We start from the raw sequence: 18,329 nt of genomic DNA on the forward strand, positions 1-18,329 counted from the left end.
AGCGCTTTAAATGTCAGATTTAATCAATGGTGCCGCATCCGCATGAACCTCGGCGGACTGTTTACCCTTCAGTGTTTGAGTTGCATTCGTAAACACATTAACTCCTTTTCAAGAACTCCTTTCCGTGAAGGCAGTGGAGCGGATAGCAAACCTGTCTGGATGCCCTCGCGCTCTCCAGCCCACCACCTGCGCCAGAGACGGAAAATACCGCAGCATTTCTGGAGTCTGCAATAACAGGTATCTGACTCCCATCTTAATAATTCATCCATAATGCAGCGGGAGGCACGTCTCGCAGTTTGAGAGCACAGAAATCAGACCCTCGGTTAACAGCTCCGCGGCCTTTTGTGGAGAGGAGCAGGTTGATATGATAAGATGACCTGCGGGTCAGAGCTTCAACCAGATGAGAATATCACTAAACAGTATAAAAATAATGTCTAAACCTTAAATATTCATGCACGCTCACTCGGGTCATGAAAGACGTCACCCAACCTGTGCTTGCTTTCATCTGCTGCAGCTGTATTGTGGGATTTTTTCACTGCTAAAAATGGTGTTTCTCAGTATTTTTATCTTGTTTTCCAGTACTAATATATATATATATATATATATATATATATATATATATATATATATATATATATATATATATATATGTATATATATATGTGTGACCCTGGACCACAAAATCAGTCTTAAGTCGCTGGGGTATATTTGTAGCAATAGCCAAAAATACATAGTATGGGTCAAAATTATTGATTTTTCTTTTATGCCAAAAATCATTAGGAAATAAAGTAAAGATCATGTTCCATGAAGATTTTTTGTAAAATTCCTACTTTAAATATATCAAAATGTAATTTTTGATTAGTAATGTGCATTGTTAAGAACTTAATTTGGACAACTTTAAAGGTGAATGAAAATTAAGTGAAGTTTTGCTTAAAACATGAATTAAGTTTATGTTTTTATATATATTTCAAAATGTATGAAGCAATATTTTATGTCAGTTTGCTTGTATCTCAATTTAAGAAAGTTTAGAAATCTGTACTGGAAAACAAGACAAAAAAAATACTAAATAAGAAAATATTTTTTGCAGAGAGCGAAATTACATAAGATATTAAGTCTTGAAAAATGTATCAATGAAATCTGTGTATGCATAAAACAAAAAAAAAATAATTTTGTTTTCTCTTTGATTTTTTTTTTTTTTTTACCCCATTTGGACCATTTTCTCTAGTTTTAAGCATAAACTCACTAAATTTTGATATATTTTTCAAGACAAAAATACTAAAAAAAATAAAAAATGGAATATTTAGCAAAATTGCATACAATATAAAGACTAGTAATCTGAAAAGTGAATTTATGCTTACAACAAGAATAAAATGGGGTCAGAAAAAAATAATCCATTGGCAGATATTTATTATTGTGACAGTATTAGTTAAAAATTGCCTAATTTTGATATGTATTTTTCTTTTTCTTTTTTCAGAAAACAAGACTCAATAGCTTTAGCAATTTTGCATTTCAAATAAATGTATCTTGATTAAAGAACGTTTAGATATTTGTACTGCAAAACAACACAAAGTAAGAAAATCTTTCTTTGCTGTGTGGATTAATTTGCATTGAGCTGATAGAGCCATATGCAATCATATAAACAGATTTAAATTAGAATAAACTCGAGATATGTATGTTCCTTATCTTTTTCTTTATGATGCATCTGATTGATTTGGTTTTAGGAAAATGAATCTCGGTTCTCTGCACTGGCTCGGCTAGCAAGATTTATAGCATTAATTTTACATTTGCGGGGGGAAATGTACCATGTCCGTCCAGTTCTGATGCATCAAATTATATATTTTAATGCAAAAACATCATTAGTTCTGATTAAATCTATCTTTTATAAGTAGTTGAGTTTGGTGTGACATGCATCTAATACTATTTTAAACACATTTTCTCAAAATTGTTACTGGGGCTCGACAAACACGATCGCTGCTGTTCATACTGTACGTTGTTACGCCGTTTGATCTCATCAATCCCAAATATAGAGACTAAAATATCACACAGGCAGAATAATGTCAGAATATTCTGGGAACACTTTTACATTTTTGAACATTTTTATGAAATATTCTAATTTATCTCCTGCTTCGCAGTTAAATTTAATTAGTTTCATAACTTTGAAACAATCTGTACTCTATAAAGCACTATATAAATGAATGACTTGACTGTGGGTGTTGGGTTTTGCACAGGAAAAAAAAAATCACATTTTCTTCAGGCTAGTTATACATGCAGTTTTTGAGAACAAATGGAATATTTGTAGTACTTTTGTGACAAAATAATTGAAATGCATGGCAAAAAGCATCTAAAATGGACATATTATGCGTGATGTAATGATTTGTAAAGTAGTGTTAGTGCAACCAAGTAATGAAAGTGCTTGTTATTCTAGTTCAAAACCACAATGCATTGACAAAAACATGTAAAGAATGAGTAGATTTGTTTATATTCAGTTAGTGAGAGATTTCATGCATCAAACTGAGGCAGAAAATGAAATGTACAGTATGCAATGACATCATTGGTCAGGTCCTGTTATTTTTAAGAGCATGCAGTGTAAAATTACGGGACTCTGAGCTTTTTGTAAACACTTTAGTACAGTAGGTTTCTTATATTCTTTAAAAATGCAGTGTCATGAGACATTTTCGAACATGCATTCATACTGTGTTGTTTTTTTTAGGAAGAACCCGCTTTGGGGAGCAGCCAACACTGGCTTGGCCAGATGGCTTCCGGCGGAGTACGAGGATGGAGAAAACCAACCCAAGGGCTGGAACGCCAAACGCCAGTACAACGGCTTCCAACTTCCTCTGGTGAGATACACGAGAATATCCTCACAATTCATGAAAGACAGAACTGTGAAGAAAGTGATGTGCAAAACAAAACGATTCACTGTGAGGAGGAGCTACTCAATTACTCAGTGCAACTGGAATTAAATGATATGCAAATGAGTGCGCTCATATGTTAATGAGCTAATGCCATAATTGCAATGGTTTCTGAAAGAGCTGGTTTTGTTGTTCAGGGTTTTTTGTGGATCCTAAAGACATATTTTGCCCTTCCACAAATTAAAACCTAAAAATGTCTTAAATCAGAGTAAAAAGTCTTAAATTCATAAATTCATGTCATTACATTGTTGCATGCACTGAAAAACAATGTGAATATGTTTCTCAGTAGTTTTTTCTTGTTTTCCAAACAAATATATTTAAATCAAAATAGATTTACTTGAGATGCAAAATGAGTTTGAATTTATGAATTTTTGGACTTTTGGACATTTGCACTGGAAAACAAGACAAAAAATACTGAGGAAGAACAATTTTTTTGAAGTAGGGGTCGACCGATATGTGATTATATACCGATCATTGATGATCAAGAAGACCCATAACTGATATTTTGAACTGATATATATATATGTCTGGTGTAAAAATTAAAATTAATGTCAAAATGAAGAATAAAAAACTATAGGATAATAGAATAATAAAACATTACTTTAATAATTTTAAATTATTTTATCAGCAAATCGGTTTTGAAAATCATTGATACTGATAACCATGAAAAAATTCATAAAGTCTGTGCCGATAATCGGCCAGGCCGATAATCAGTCAACTTCTCATTAGAAGTTTCAGTAAAAATTATTTTATTTAAATAAATTTAACAAATGTAGTAGAGATCTGTTGGAAGTTGTATTTTTTTTTTACTTTTAAGTGTTGCTAATACAAAGTTTTTGAAAAAGACTGATACCGATAACCATAAAAATGCTTAATATCAGCGGTGATAATTGGCCAGGCCAATAATTGGTCGACCTCTAATCAAAAGGTACAGTAAAAGTTGTTTTCATATTCTAGTGTTTGGGATCAAAGCTATGCAGGCCATTTTTAAATGAAAATGAATGTCAAAATTAAGAATAACAAGTGCTCTGACAAAAACTTTCTTTAAATTTTTTTAGCAGCAAACTGGTTCTGAAAATGGCCGATACCGATAACCATAAAAATGCTTAACGTCAGTGCTGATATTAGGATAAACAAGGAATTTTTGTATTTTTTAGTAATTTTTATCTTTACAGTGTTGCTAATTCAACACATTGACATTAAAGAGCATATTGACATAATGTGTTCCATTCAATTTATTGCTTAAATTTTCTTTATTTGTTCTTAAAAAGGTCCTAATTCACCCTTCCATGAATTAAAACCTAAAAAGTTAAAAAGATATTTTTGAGGCTACTGGTGAGTACTTGTTCTTGTTTTAATGATAAACCCATATAGCTTTGATAAATTTCATCATAAACAAGATTTGATATGTTAATTTTGCATCTTATGTAAATATAACTTCTGCAATCTTCTGCACTGGAAAAAAAAAAGTCATTGGGAGCAAAGGTATTCAAGCCATTTTTGCAACATATATTATAAAGTAATAGAGATATGCTGGACATTTTATTTTCTAACTTTTATGCATTTATGCAAATCATATTGATATATTGTCTTCCATTCAATATATTCCTTAAATTTTCATTACTTGGTCTTAACAAAGTTAGAAATTTATCTTCATAAATCCTGCAGAAATGGTCTGCATGGACTGATTTTGAGTCAGTATTAGACTCTGTTTACGTAGTGCATCAAATGCTTGTTTGCATTGCATGATTCTTTTTCCCATATGAGCAAAAGATGCATAATGAAAACTCTGTGAACATCTGTCAAATAAGCTTGAGAAGACATTGCATATTAAACTCCTCAGAAGAGCTTGATCTCACATCTTACCTGTGACACATTGGCCTTTTTGTGCTCTATTAACGCATTAAAAATGCAACGCTATGCGCTCTGTTTTAAATATGCACGACCCCTTCTTCCCAAATGCAGAGAAACATGATCATCACTGCCATAGCGCCTCACTGAAACTATTTTTTTAATGAGGCAAAGGCTGCAGCACTTCAGTGCAAGAAGCGCAGTGACAAATGTTCATATTGTCACATCTCACATTGTGCAAGAGTGCAAAAACACTTCCATCTCATTTCGGCACATAACGGTTTAATTGCTAGTGGTTTTAATGACATTTTAACAGGTAAACAAACACAGGCGGAGGGGTATAATGAGATTTCCCTCACTGCCCACACACAAAACAACATGCATTCATTTTACACACAACAGCAAATCCTCATGTTTTACTTGCTTAAGCACACCTGCAACAAATTACTAAGATAATAAGAATAAGAGCATCAGAATAGCTTTAGTACGATTCCCAGATGAACACTTACCGGACTGAAGCAGATTGGCTTTACTTGATTCTCCATGAATCATTTTTTTAGTCTCATATCTGATCATCAGGAACTTTTGAGGAACCTGAAGGAATGATTGTCCCAAGCCTCCAAAACATCTCATATATTTTGAGGAATGTTTATTTGTTCATCTCTCAGTCAGCATTGGATTGCATTGCATAATATGTTTGGATCATTTAAATCTCATCTTACTAAGACATTATTGGAGATATACAGTCAAGTCTGAAATTATTCACACCCCTGGCAAATTCTGACTTAAAGTTACTTTTATTCAACCAGCAAGTTTTTTTTTTTTTTTTTTTTTTTTTGACTGGAAATGACACAGGCTTCTCCCAAAAGTGAATAAAACAATGTACAAGAGACATCATTGTGGAAAAAAATATTTCTCAGCTTTTATTTACATTTTAAAAAAGTGGCATGTCCAAAATTATTCATACCCTTTGCAAACTGCCAGTCTATGGGAAAATCCAAAGTTCTATACTATTCCAAATAGTCCAAGCTGTTCTAAAGCATCCTAATTACCCTGATTCATTGGGAACTGCTGTTTTAATCAACTCAACAGGTGAAAAACAGAAGCTCTCTGCTGTTGGTTTGTGGACTGTCATGGCTAAGACAAAGGAGCTCACTGAGGACCTGCGGCTGCGCATTGTGGCTGGTCACAAGTCAGGAAAGGGCTGTAAGACCATATCTAAATGTGTTGAAGTTCCAGTGGCTACAGTGCAAAGTATTATTAAAAAAATACAAGACATTCCGCACTGTGGAAAATCTCAGAGGACGTGGTCGGAAGCCAAAAGTGACACCTGTGCTGGCCAGGAGGAGAGTGAGAGACCTAAAAAAGAATCCAAAGATCAGCACCAAGGCCATCCTGATGAATCTGGGCTCTGCTGGTGACAACATCTCAAGGCAGACAGTCCAACGGACACTGAACACCGCTGGGTTCCACGGACACAGACCAAGGAGGACACCACTTCTCCAGATGAGGCACACAAAAGCCCGCTTGACATTTGCAAATGCTCATCTGGACAAAGAAGAAGACTTCTGCTCTTCTGTTTTATGGTCAGATGAAACAAAAATTGAATTGTTTGGCCACAATGATGTAGCCTTCATTTGACGTAAAAAGGGAAAAGCCTTCAACCCTAAGAACACCATCCCCACTGTCAAACATGGTGGTGGGAACCTAATGTTTTGGGGGTGTTTTTCAGCCGGTGGACCAGGGAACATAATCACAGTAAATGGCACCATGAACAAGGAGCAATACATCAAAATTCTCAACAACAACATCAGGCAGTCTGCAGAGAAACTGGACATTTCAGCACAACAACAACCCAAAACACACAGCTAAATTGTTGAAGAAATGGTTAGCAGATAAAACATTAACGTTTTTGCAGTGGCCCAGCCAGAGTCCTGACTTAAATACACTTGAGAATCTGTGGAGGGAGCTAAAGATCAGGGTGATGGCAAGGAGACCCTCCAACCTGAAAGAGTTGGACCTCATTGCTAAAGATGAATGGGCAAAAATACCAGTAGAATCATGCAAAAATCTGGTCAGCAATTATAGGAAGTGTTTGACTGCTGTAATAGCCAATAAAGGCTTTTATATTGATTATTGAGAAGGGTATAAATAATTTTGGACATGCCACTTTTTGTTCAAATGTAAATAAAATATGTGTAATAATTTTTTCCACAATGATGCATCTTGTACAAAGTCTTATTATCTTCTGGGAAACTTCTGTGTCATTTCTAATCTAATATAAAAAAATATATATATAACTTGCCGGTTAAATAAAAGTAACTTTAAGTCAGAATTTCCCAGGGGTATGAATAATTTTGGGCTTGACTGTACAGTAATGATGATCAGGATGATGGCAGCAGGAGGAAATGCATCTTGCCTAAAGTCACTCTTTTTTGCCTTCTATGTTTCAAGGTTCGAGAAGTGAGTAATAAAATCATGGGTGGCTCCAGCATTGCTGTTCTGGAGGACAATGCTTATTCCCAGATGCTGGTGGACTGGGGCCAGTACATCGACCACGACATCTCCTTCACACCACAGAGCTCCAGCCAAAGCGCCTTCTCATTGGGACAGGACTGTCTGCACACCTGCAGCAATGCTGATCCCTGCTTCCCAATGCAGGTAAACCCCTCAACAATGCTTTAAAGTCACATTTAGTCGTGTCAGATAGTGTTGAGAAAGCTGTAGCAAAGGTTTACCCTCTTTAACTTGTTTTGATCCTGTTTTGGATTCATCTGCTTCTCCATATTTGACTATCACTCTAAATAGACTAAATATCAGATACTACAATAATTTCTCAAATAAATATTACAATATACATTGATAAATTGAACATTCACTTCAATGGTATGAGATGATTTCAATCGATTTCCTATCGAACTGTCAACAAACTGAACTGCAAACTCCATTATAATGCACAATGTTTCCATCTAACATGTACTTTAAGCTGTAGATCATCATTTTAATTTGAAGCGTTTTCACTAGTTAGCATTAAACCAGTTAACTCACCTGAATATGTTCGTAGATTTGTGTTGGATGTTATCTTTGGAATGGAAATATTGATATTTCTATTGTAAACATCATACTTTTTTCTGCTTATTTCAGTTAATGTCATAAAACTAGTGAGCTAAGCTAGTTTTAGTACTGATGGTGTCTTGTAAACATAGCAAAAGTCTGAATCAATTGAGTGAGTCATTTACGCAGGAACCACTCCGATTGATTCAAACGCGTGACTTCGATCATTCAGTGTAAGCGATTGACTAGCAAAAACCAGTTCAAAACAGCCATTCATTTTTTACATCGCTTAATGTTTAAAAAAAAAAAAAACACGATGGTAATGGGTGAAATTGAGATTTTGTAAACTCTGATTCACTGTTTCAAAGCGTTTCAATCGGATCCCGTATCGCGAATCATTTGATTCAGATTGCGATTACAGAGTCATACAGAATCATTTGATCGAAACTCCACGAATCATTTAATTTGTGAGTTTGTGAATCATTTGATTTAGATTCAAAAATCATTTTGCAAATTGAATGATTCGCGATTCATGCTTCGGGTGCTGATCGGAAATGATGGTTCGTGAATCATTATTTAGATCGCTTCTCGGAGTGCGGATCCCGAATCATTTGATTCAAAACAGGACTTCGGAGCAGGTTTGTGAATCTTTTTTCTTATTTTTTATTAAAGAGTAGAATACATCAAACCATTAAGGTGGTACAGTTAAAAAAACAAACAAAAAATAAATAAAGAAAGAAAGTAGACACAGACACAATCCTTTAAGAAAAATAATTGGTTTACTATAAACTATATACACTATGAAACTATGGTTAATTTGTGGTTACCATGGTTTTAGTATAGTAACAATGTTTTTTAATTTATAATTTATTTATTGATGTTTGAATAAATTATGACAGCCCTATTTTCATGATGCTTTAATAAAAATCTGATTTAATGTTTCCCCTTATTCACATACTGAATAGAGAACAGCAGCTAGGATTTTAGGCAGTTTCTGTGTGCAAAGAAAAAGAAAAAACTCATACAGGTTGTACATTTCTAGCCGTATTATTCCTGTGAATCTACTCATGTGCAAATTATAGGTAAAAACCAAATCAATGCAGGATGCTTGTGAAAATGCATAAGTTTGGTGTTTTAAAGCTCAACACTGAGCTGAAGCTAAAAAGCACATTTGCACATAGACTGTGAGCTTCATTTACATTTCTATGTTACATTTCCTATACCTCCCATGCAGTCTTGGATGTGTTGCTAAGTGCACATGAACAACATCCATTCTAGATGGTTTGCTTAGTGCATCATGATGCTTCATAGAAATCAAACTGACAACCAAACACTCCCGTTGCAAAAGCTTCTCTTGTCTTGAACGTTTAAAAGTCACTCATGATTTGAGAAAACGATCGCCCACATTTCCTCTTGCGAACAGCAGCTGTAGAAGCAGCTCTAAAATAAAGCACTGCAGCAATATTTCTGTGATATGAAAGAAGTCTCTTCTGCTCACTAAAGCTACATTTATTGATTAAAAAATACAGTAAAAATTGTCAATATTTTATTATTCAAACTAACTGTTTTCAATGTGAATATCTTCTAAAATATAATTTATTCCTGTGATCAAACCTGAATTTTCAGCATCATTAGTCTTCAGTCTTCAGTGTCACATGATCCTTCAGAAATCATAATATGCTGATTTGCTGCTTAAGAATTTTTTTTTTGAATGGTTCTAATTTCAGTTCCAGATTTACCTATTTATAATAACAATCTTGATTCATCTTCCCCATCCAATTAATCCTAAAGTATAAAAACATGAACAACATCCATTCTAGATGGTTTGCTTAGTGCATCATGATGCTTCATAGAAATCAAACTGACAACCAAACGCTCCCGTTGCAAAAGCTTCTCTTGTCTTGAACATTTAAAAGTCACTCATGATTTGAGAAAATGATCGCCCACTTTTTCTATTGCGAACAGCAGCTGTAGAAGCAGCTCTAAAATAAAGCACTGCAGCAATATTTCTGTGATATGAAAGAGGTCTCTTCTGCTCACTAAAGCTACATTTATTGATTAAAAAATACAGTAAAAATGTAAATATTTTATTATTCAAACTTACTGTTTTCAATGTGAATATCTTCTAAAATATAATTTATTCCTGTGATCAAACCTGAATTTTCAGCATCATTAGTCTTCAGTCTTCAGTGTCACATGATCCTTCAGAAATCATAATATGCTGATTTGCTGCTTAAGAATTTTTTTTTTTTTTAATGGTTCTAATTTCAGTTCCAGATTTACCTATTTATAATAACAATCTTGATTTATCTTCCCCATCCAATTAATCCTAAAGTATAAAAACATGAACAACATCCATTCTAGATGGTTTGCTTAGTGCATCATGATGCTTCATAGAAATCAAACTGACAACCAAACACTCCCGTTGCAAAAGCTTCTCTTGTCTTGAATGTTTAAAAGTCACTCATGATTTGAGAAAATGATCGCCCACATTTCCTCTTGTGAACAGCAGCTGTAGAAGCAGCTCTAAAATAAAGCACTGCAGCAATATTTCTGTGATATGAAAGTCTCTTCTGCTCACTAAAGCTACATTTATTGATTAAAAAATACAGTAAAAATTGTAAATATTTTATTATTCAAACTAACTGTTTTCAATGTGAATATCTGCTAAAATATAATTTATTCCTGTGATCAAACCTGAATTTTCAGCATCATTAGTCTTCAGTCTTCAGTGTCACATGATCCTTCAGAAATCATAATATGCTGATTTGCTGCTTAAGAATTTTTTTTTTTTTTGAATGGTTCTAATTTCAGTTCCAGATTTACCTATTTATAATAACAATCTTGATTCATCTTCCCCATCCAATTAATCCTAAAGTATAAAAACATGAACAACATCCATTCTAGATGGTTTGCTTAGTGCATCATAGAAATCAAACTGACAACCAAACACTCCCGTTGCAAAAGCTTCTCTTGTCTTGAATGTTTAAAAGTCACTCATGATTTGAGAAAATGATCGCCCACATTTCCTCTTGTGAACAGCAGCTGTAGAAGCAGCTCTAAAATAAAGCACTGCAGCAATATTTCTGTGATATGAAAGTCTCTTCTGCTCACTAAAGCTACATTTATTGATAAAAAAATACAGTAAAAATTGTAAATATTTTATTATTCAAACTAACTGTTTTCAATGTGAATATCTGCTAAAATATAATTTATTCCTGTGATCAAACCTGAATTTCCTGCATCATTAGTCTCTATGCTGATTTGCTGCCTAAGAAAATATATATATTTTATGAATGGTTTTATTTTTGGTTCCAGATTTAGCTATCTATAATGATAATCTTGATTGATCTTGCCCATCCAATTAATACAGTATAAAAACAAATCCTGCTATTTCACGACTTCACAACTCCATCGAGTCTCCTGAGTTTTAAAAGGAGAAATCTTGCAAGATTGATCACAGATCTTTTTGTTTTTTTCCCATCTGTCATTGAGTGAATACAGAGAGCGGCCGGTCCATCATGAAGCTGTGAGTATTAGTATGCAGAATGCAGTATGTGGCTCAGAGGGGGCTAGAATAAAATGCTATTTTGTATATCTATGAAAGCGGCCTTCTCGCCTCTGGCTGGGGACAGTGAGATTACTTACAAACCGGCACATTTTTATGAGCATTCGGAGCCCCGAAGGATCCAGAGCCACCAACAAAAAGGTGCTGCCGTGACCCCCATTTTCAACGGCGTTTGAGGTTCGCCGGAGATAAAGAAGTAATCAATGCGATATATTTTCTTTTTAATTATAGGGCTCAGCCACGTTCCCGGATTCATCTGGGTTGTTCCGAACCAGCAGGCCTGAACTGTCCTCCGACACGCATATATTCCCACGTCTGACTCATCGCGGGCCGTCAGGATCAGACAAAGAGAGCGCGAGACAATGACTTCGCCTCAGAGGAAACGCGTGGCATTTTATCTGTTTCAACTAAATGAACTTCTGTCAATGAAGTCGAAAAATGAGCGCCGTAACCTGCTCCTTGACACGGGATGTCAGAGCCAGAGATAATTCTAATGAAATGTCTGGGGGAATGTCTTATCCAGTCAATAGCAGAAAACTAGCTGCCGGTGACTCGCGGATGAAAATAGATGTTGCTCGTGATTAATAATATACAACAGCAGAGACGCAGCCCTAGAATAATGAATGAGATGCTCAAAGAAAGCCCCGCCTTCAAACTGAACCAGCCAATCACTTTATTGACCAAGGTTCTATAGATTAGAAAAGGTTCTATGGGTTCCATTTATAAATTGTTTTTTTAAGCAAAACATTTCAGGAATTTTTTCTATATAGTAGAATTCTATGGTGCCTGCAAGTTTGAACTTCTAAAATGCAGTTTAAATGCAGCTTCAAAAGGCTCTAAACGATCCCAGACTAGGATTAACGGTTTTATCTAGCGAAACGGTCGGATATTTTCTAAAAAAATCTACAATTTATATACTTTTTAACCTCAAACAATACAGTTAGGTTATGTTGAAAAACTCCCATCTCATTTTCTCCTTATTCTAATATGCTGATTTGCTGCTTAAGAAAATTAAAATGTTTTTTTTTTAATGGTTTTAATTTCAGTTCAAATTTCAAATTTGAAAATTCAAATTTTGAAATAAAAAATCTTTTCAAAGTTCAAAATTCTAAATTTACAAGTTTAATTAAATGTGTTACTTGTCATTACTTTTTAATTAAGGAATTTACTAGCAATTTCTGAGTGAAAGTTGTGAAAGGCTGCATTTATTTGATAAAAAATACAGAAAAAAAATGTAAACATTTTTACTATTTAAAATAACCGTTTTCTATGTGAATTTTCAGCATTATTACTCCTGTCTTCAGTGTCGCATGATCCTTCAGAAATTATTCGGTAACACTTTACAATAAGGTTCATTAGTTAACATTAGTTAACCACATTAGTTAACATGAGCTAATAATGAACTGGACTTATACAGCATTTATTAATCTTTGTTGATGTTAATTTCAACATTTACTAATACATTATTAAAATTTTGTTAACATTAGTTAATGCAGTGTGAACTAACATGAACAAACAATGAACAACTGTATTTCCGTTAACTAATGTTAATAAAGATTAGTAAATACAGTAACAAATGTATTGCTCATGGTTAGTTCATGTTAGTTAATACATTAACTAATGTTTAACTAATGAACCTTATTGTAAAGTGTTACCAATTATTCTAATATGCTGATTTACTGCTTAAGAAAATGAAAATGTTTTTTGATTGGTTTTAATTTAAGTTCAGATTTCAAATTTGAAAATTCAAATTTTTCAAATTTGAAAATTCTAATTTTTCAAATTTGAAAATTCAAATTTTTCAAAGTTCAAAATTCAAATTTTCAAGTTTAATTAAATGTGTTACTTGTCATTTCTTTTTCTTTATTTGAGGAATTTACTAGCAATTTCTGAGTTTCTGAGTAAAACATTTTTTCTTTTTTGGAGGGGGTGTGTATATGTTTGATGCAATTTATCTGTAGTCATATTATATTTTTATATAGTTATGTTTTTTGCTCTAAGATGGCTTTAACTATTTTTTATACAGATAAAATGTTTCAGTCTTTCTGCTTTAAAAATTCACATTCAATATGTTACTTGCTATTTCTTTCTAACTGTTTGTGAAACTCACCAGCAGTTTCTGAGTGAAAAATGTTTCTACACCATTATTTTCAAGGTCATATTATTATCAGAACCAGCTTTAAAGCATCTCTGTACAAATTGCCAAACTAGAAAGCACTTTAAAATCACTCAGTATTCGCAGCATTGTTCAATTTTGTAGCACAATCATGAATATTCAATATATTGCCATTAGCACTCCATATGATCTGAAATTGAATTGAATTGAATTCCTATAAATGAGCATTTTGATGATTTGGCTGATATTTTTTGGCCTTCACACTTGCATTTCATACATTTTTAATAATGCTTTTAGGTTTAACAGAATTTGAGCAAACAATATTTAGTCATTTCTGCTTGTTTTGCTCTCACAGATTCCCAAAGATGATAAACTCTCCAGCAATAAAAGCTGTCTTCCGTTCTTCCGTTCTTCACCCGCCTGCATTAGCGTTCAGACAGATGTGCGTCACGCTCTACAGCGACAGCAGATGAATTCAGTCACGTCCTTCATCGATGCGTCAACCGTCTATGGTCATTCAACAGATCTGGAGAAAACCTTGCGAAACCTGTCCAGCGCTGAAGGTCTGCTGGCCGTCAACAGTGAATACAGCGATGGCGGTCGACCGTATTTGCCCTTCGTCTCCATCCGGCCGTCGGCATGCCTCCAGGAGCCCGGCTCAGAGCCAGCAGGGCGGGTCGAGTGTTTCGAGGCAGGTGACAGCAGGGTGAACGAGATCCTGCCCCTGTCTGTCCTGCACACACTCTGGGTGAGAGAACACAACCGGCTGGCCGAACGCCTGACACGACTCAACCCTCACTGGGGGTCAGAGGTCATCTATCAGGAGACGCGCAAGATCATCGGAGCGTTGCATCAGGTAACAGACGCACCGCAGCACTGTGAGACAAAAAAAAACCGAGTTTAACATCTAGTTTGAAAAATAAATCTGCTTATTTATTTGCAAAGGAGAAAAAAAACTAGAAACAAAATAAATAAATAATGAAATAATAGAAACAAAATTAATTAATTACATTAAATCTTTTTTTATAATTATTGATAATATTTTATTTATTATTTTATACATTTATTTTTGTGTAAACATTGATTTATTATTTATTTATTTATATATTATACAAATAAATTAATATATATTATATAATATATATTACATTAACTTATACTTAGAAATATTGATTTTGTTATATGTGTTATGCAAATATAAGAAGTCAAATTTAGTCAAATAAAATATAAAATATAATAAAGCATTTAAAAAAATTATAATAAATTAATACTTTTATCCAACAAGGATGCATTAAATTGACAGTAAATACATTTATAATGTTACAAAAGATTTCTATTTCAAATAAATGCTTATTAATATTTATATTAATATTGATAATGCTTTTTTCTTTATATATTTCTTAATTTCAATTAATGCTTCTTTTTTTATTATTATATTTTTTAATTCTTCATTTGCCAAAATATTCAAACTAAATAAATAAATAATAAAAATAATTACTACATTAATAATTACATTAAATCAATTTTTATAATTGTTGATAGTTAATTTATTATTTTATATTTTATTTTTGTCTAATTAATTTAATATTACTTTATTTAAATAAATTAATTCTATATTTTATGTATACATATGTTATATTATAATTATATATATTATAATTATATATATATACTTTTATAAATACTTTTATCCAACAAGGATGCATTAAATTGTGACAGTAAATAAATGTATAATGTTACAAAATATTTCTATTTCAAATAAATGCTTATTAATATTAATAATAATACATTCTTATTTCTTTATATATTTATAAATTCCAATCAATGCTTCTTTCTCTAATGCTTCTTTCTTTTGAATTTTCTATTCTTCATTAAAAAAACTAGAAACAAAATAAAAAATTAATAAAATATTTATAATATTATTTTATATTTTATTAATGTATTTTTTCTAATTATTAATTTATTTATATATTATAAAAATAAATTGTATATTTTATATATTAATATACAAGTTATATTATATAATTATATAAATACATATATTACATAAACTTATTATGCTTCTACATATTGATTTTGTTATGTGTGTTATGCTAATATAATAAGTAAAATTTAATAAAATGATAAATAGAATAATATATTAAAATTAATTAATAGTTTTGATTTAACGTAATTAATTATACAAAAAAGTATTGTATAATTATTGATAATATTTTATTTATAATTTTTTATTTTATTAATTTATTTTTGTGTAAACATTGACTGGACACTAGAGTAATGATGCTGAAACGTTTTACAATAGAAAACAGCTATTTTAAATTATAATAATATTTGTTATATTAACACAATTGTACTATTTTTACTGTATTTTTAATCAAATAAAACCGCTTTGGTGAGCAGAAAAGATTTCTTTCAAAACATTAGGAAATGTTTCTCTCCAAACTTTAATATTTAAAAATTAAATTGTTGAAATCTTCAGTTGAAATTCACAGGAAAAGTTTTCCTCACATCATATTATCAATATGTATAAAATGAAAAGTAAAAAATTGGGAAATGCCTCTTGCTGCTAGCCTGGAAAAATCCAGACCCTAATCTATTTGCTCTTGCGAGACCTCTGGATTTCCAGGGTATCTTGCTGCAGTATTTTAACAAAAATTATGTCTTTGTGCAATGATACTGACTTTGTGAGAAAATGTATGCAAAATATATTCCATAAATTACTCCCGGCTGACAAACGTGACCTCTGATAGGCAATTACTGATTCTGAATGTCCGCAGTCGTGGCTCTCATTGTCTCGGCTGACCAGAAATCACACATCAGCATTAAGAAGAAGAAAAATTTGTCAGTTCTGTGATGTACTGTACTGTCAGATCTGAATCTTTATGTCAGCTTATCAAATCCAGCAAACTGATCTGATGGTGAAGCTGCTGTTGCTTCCTCTTCTTCTGAGACTAAAATTTTTACTCCTTCTAAAGTTTTAGAGGGGTCATCGCATGCAAAACTAACTTTTTTTGTTTGAACATTAATGTGTGTTGGCAGTTTGTGTAGGGGAGAGCGGGGCACAACCTAACACTTTTTGAATTTCGCGGTTTATGTAAATCCACTTGGGGTTCAGAGTACAATTTTTATCCACAGTATTTTCACACTTGTCTAGTACAAATATATCGCTTTTTTCATATTTACAATGCATACGTTTTTCGTTATTTACCTCAAAAGAAAGGAAGTGAAACGTGACAACATGCCCCGTAGGTTGGGTACATTGTAACATCTGAGGGGCACGTTGTAACACGACCATATGACAGCTTAAAATGTTATCTGATCGAATGAAAAAAATATACACAACAAACTAAAATATTTTGTCAGTAAAATAGATGTGTTAACTTTTTTAAATAAAGTAATGACGTTTTAAAAAAAAAATAAAAATGATCTAATTTTGGAGTTTGACAATGAACACATCGCAACAATGCTTTGAATGGCCCTGATCGCAACACACAGCTGTACAGTGGTTCAAAACAATGTGGACAAATAGATGAAACAAGCAAAATAATCTGCCAATGGGGTAAGAAAAATAATCTAGTTGTCTGCTTGAAATAAGATTATTTTTCTTACCCCATTGGCAGATTATTTTGCTTGTTCTAAGCAAAAACTCACTTAATTTTTACTTATTTTTTTCTGAAAACAAGAACATAATTTTCACTCGTCTAGAAAAACCTTCTTGATTTAAGAATTTTTAGATATTTTGACTAGAAACAAGACAAAAAATATCTAAGTAAGAAATGCCTTTTTTGCAGTGTTGAGTTATGGTTCTCTTTTTTATCTCTGCATGATCTGTACATGTACCATTTCTGAGTTGAAAAGAGTTTTTTAATGCGTCACAGACTCTCTTTTTGGTCAGTTTTAGAAATATTTTATCATCCAAAAAAAGCATGTTTAAATATGCAGTAAATGTGTTGAACTGTGCTTGAGGCAGCATTCATTCAGGCTTCACAAAATGAAAATGTCCTTCATAAAGCGGACGGTCCGTCTCATGGTCTCAGTGATCAGGATCTGAGCATGTTTATTGTTTATATGCTCAGTTAGTGAGGGACTAGTTAAAGCGGTTAGTCCCTCAGCGGCGTTGCTCACACTCACATACAGCACTGAGCGTTTCTCTTGTCTGAAAGTGTCCAATTAAAGCCTTATCTAGAGTTTCAGAAACACTGTGTGCTTTAGGCGCTGAAACTCAGCTTTGTACTGCAGTCTGTTGCAGCAGTTTGTCTGACAGCTGGTTAAAGCACAGATCCATGCAGGAGAAAGCGCTCATACTCATACTGTGCTGGAGCTTTAACCCGCGTCTTATGATTCAGAACACTGTTATAGTATTACTGAGATACTGCGATTTTTAAATTTAAAAATGTTTTTATTTTTACTGTGTATTTTCTTTTTTTAAATTATGATATAATTTTATAAGTAATTTTATTTATATTTTTATTTTTATATAGTTTTTTTTCTTCTAGTTTTAGTTATTCTAGTACATCAAGTTAAACTAAATGAAAATGTTGCCTTTCTTTAAAAAATGTATTTAGTTAAATTTAAAGTTAGAATTAAGGTTTTTATTCTTATGTTATTATATAGTGTGTCATTTTTATTTTAGTACATAAAGTAAAACTAAACATTGAGAAAATTAGTTGCTTTGGAAGCTATTCATATATATGGGGAATATATATATATATATATATATATATATATATATATATATATATATATATATATATATATATATATATCACTTACAGTTTATTTTTTCTTAGGTTTCATAGAATTTTATATTTTTGTATTTTTTATAATT

General features: G+C 32.4%; 1 protein-coding gene across 1 annotated transcript in view; it reads left to right on the plus strand.

Annotated features, from left to right (window-relative positions):
• Positions 1-18,329, plus strand: part of tpo (thyroid peroxidase) — a 41,235-nt gene that overhangs the window by 5,654 nt on the left and 17,252 nt on the right. The window contains exons 4-7 of the mRNA XM_073827513.1: positions 114-237; positions 2,711-2,840; positions 7,218-7,424; positions 13,857-14,357. Of these exons, the coding sequence (XP_073683614.1) occupies positions 114-237; positions 2,711-2,840; positions 7,218-7,424; positions 13,857-14,357 (962 nt within the window). The remainder of the gene's footprint in view (positions 1-113; positions 238-2,710; positions 2,841-7,217; positions 7,425-13,856; positions 14,358-18,329) is intronic.

Source organism: Garra rufa, chromosome 21, assembly GCF_049309525.1.
Source record: "Garra rufa chromosome 21, GarRuf1.0, whole genome shotgun sequence".
Lineage (NCBI taxonomy): Eukaryota > Metazoa > Chordata > Actinopteri > Cypriniformes > Cyprinidae > Garra > Garra rufa.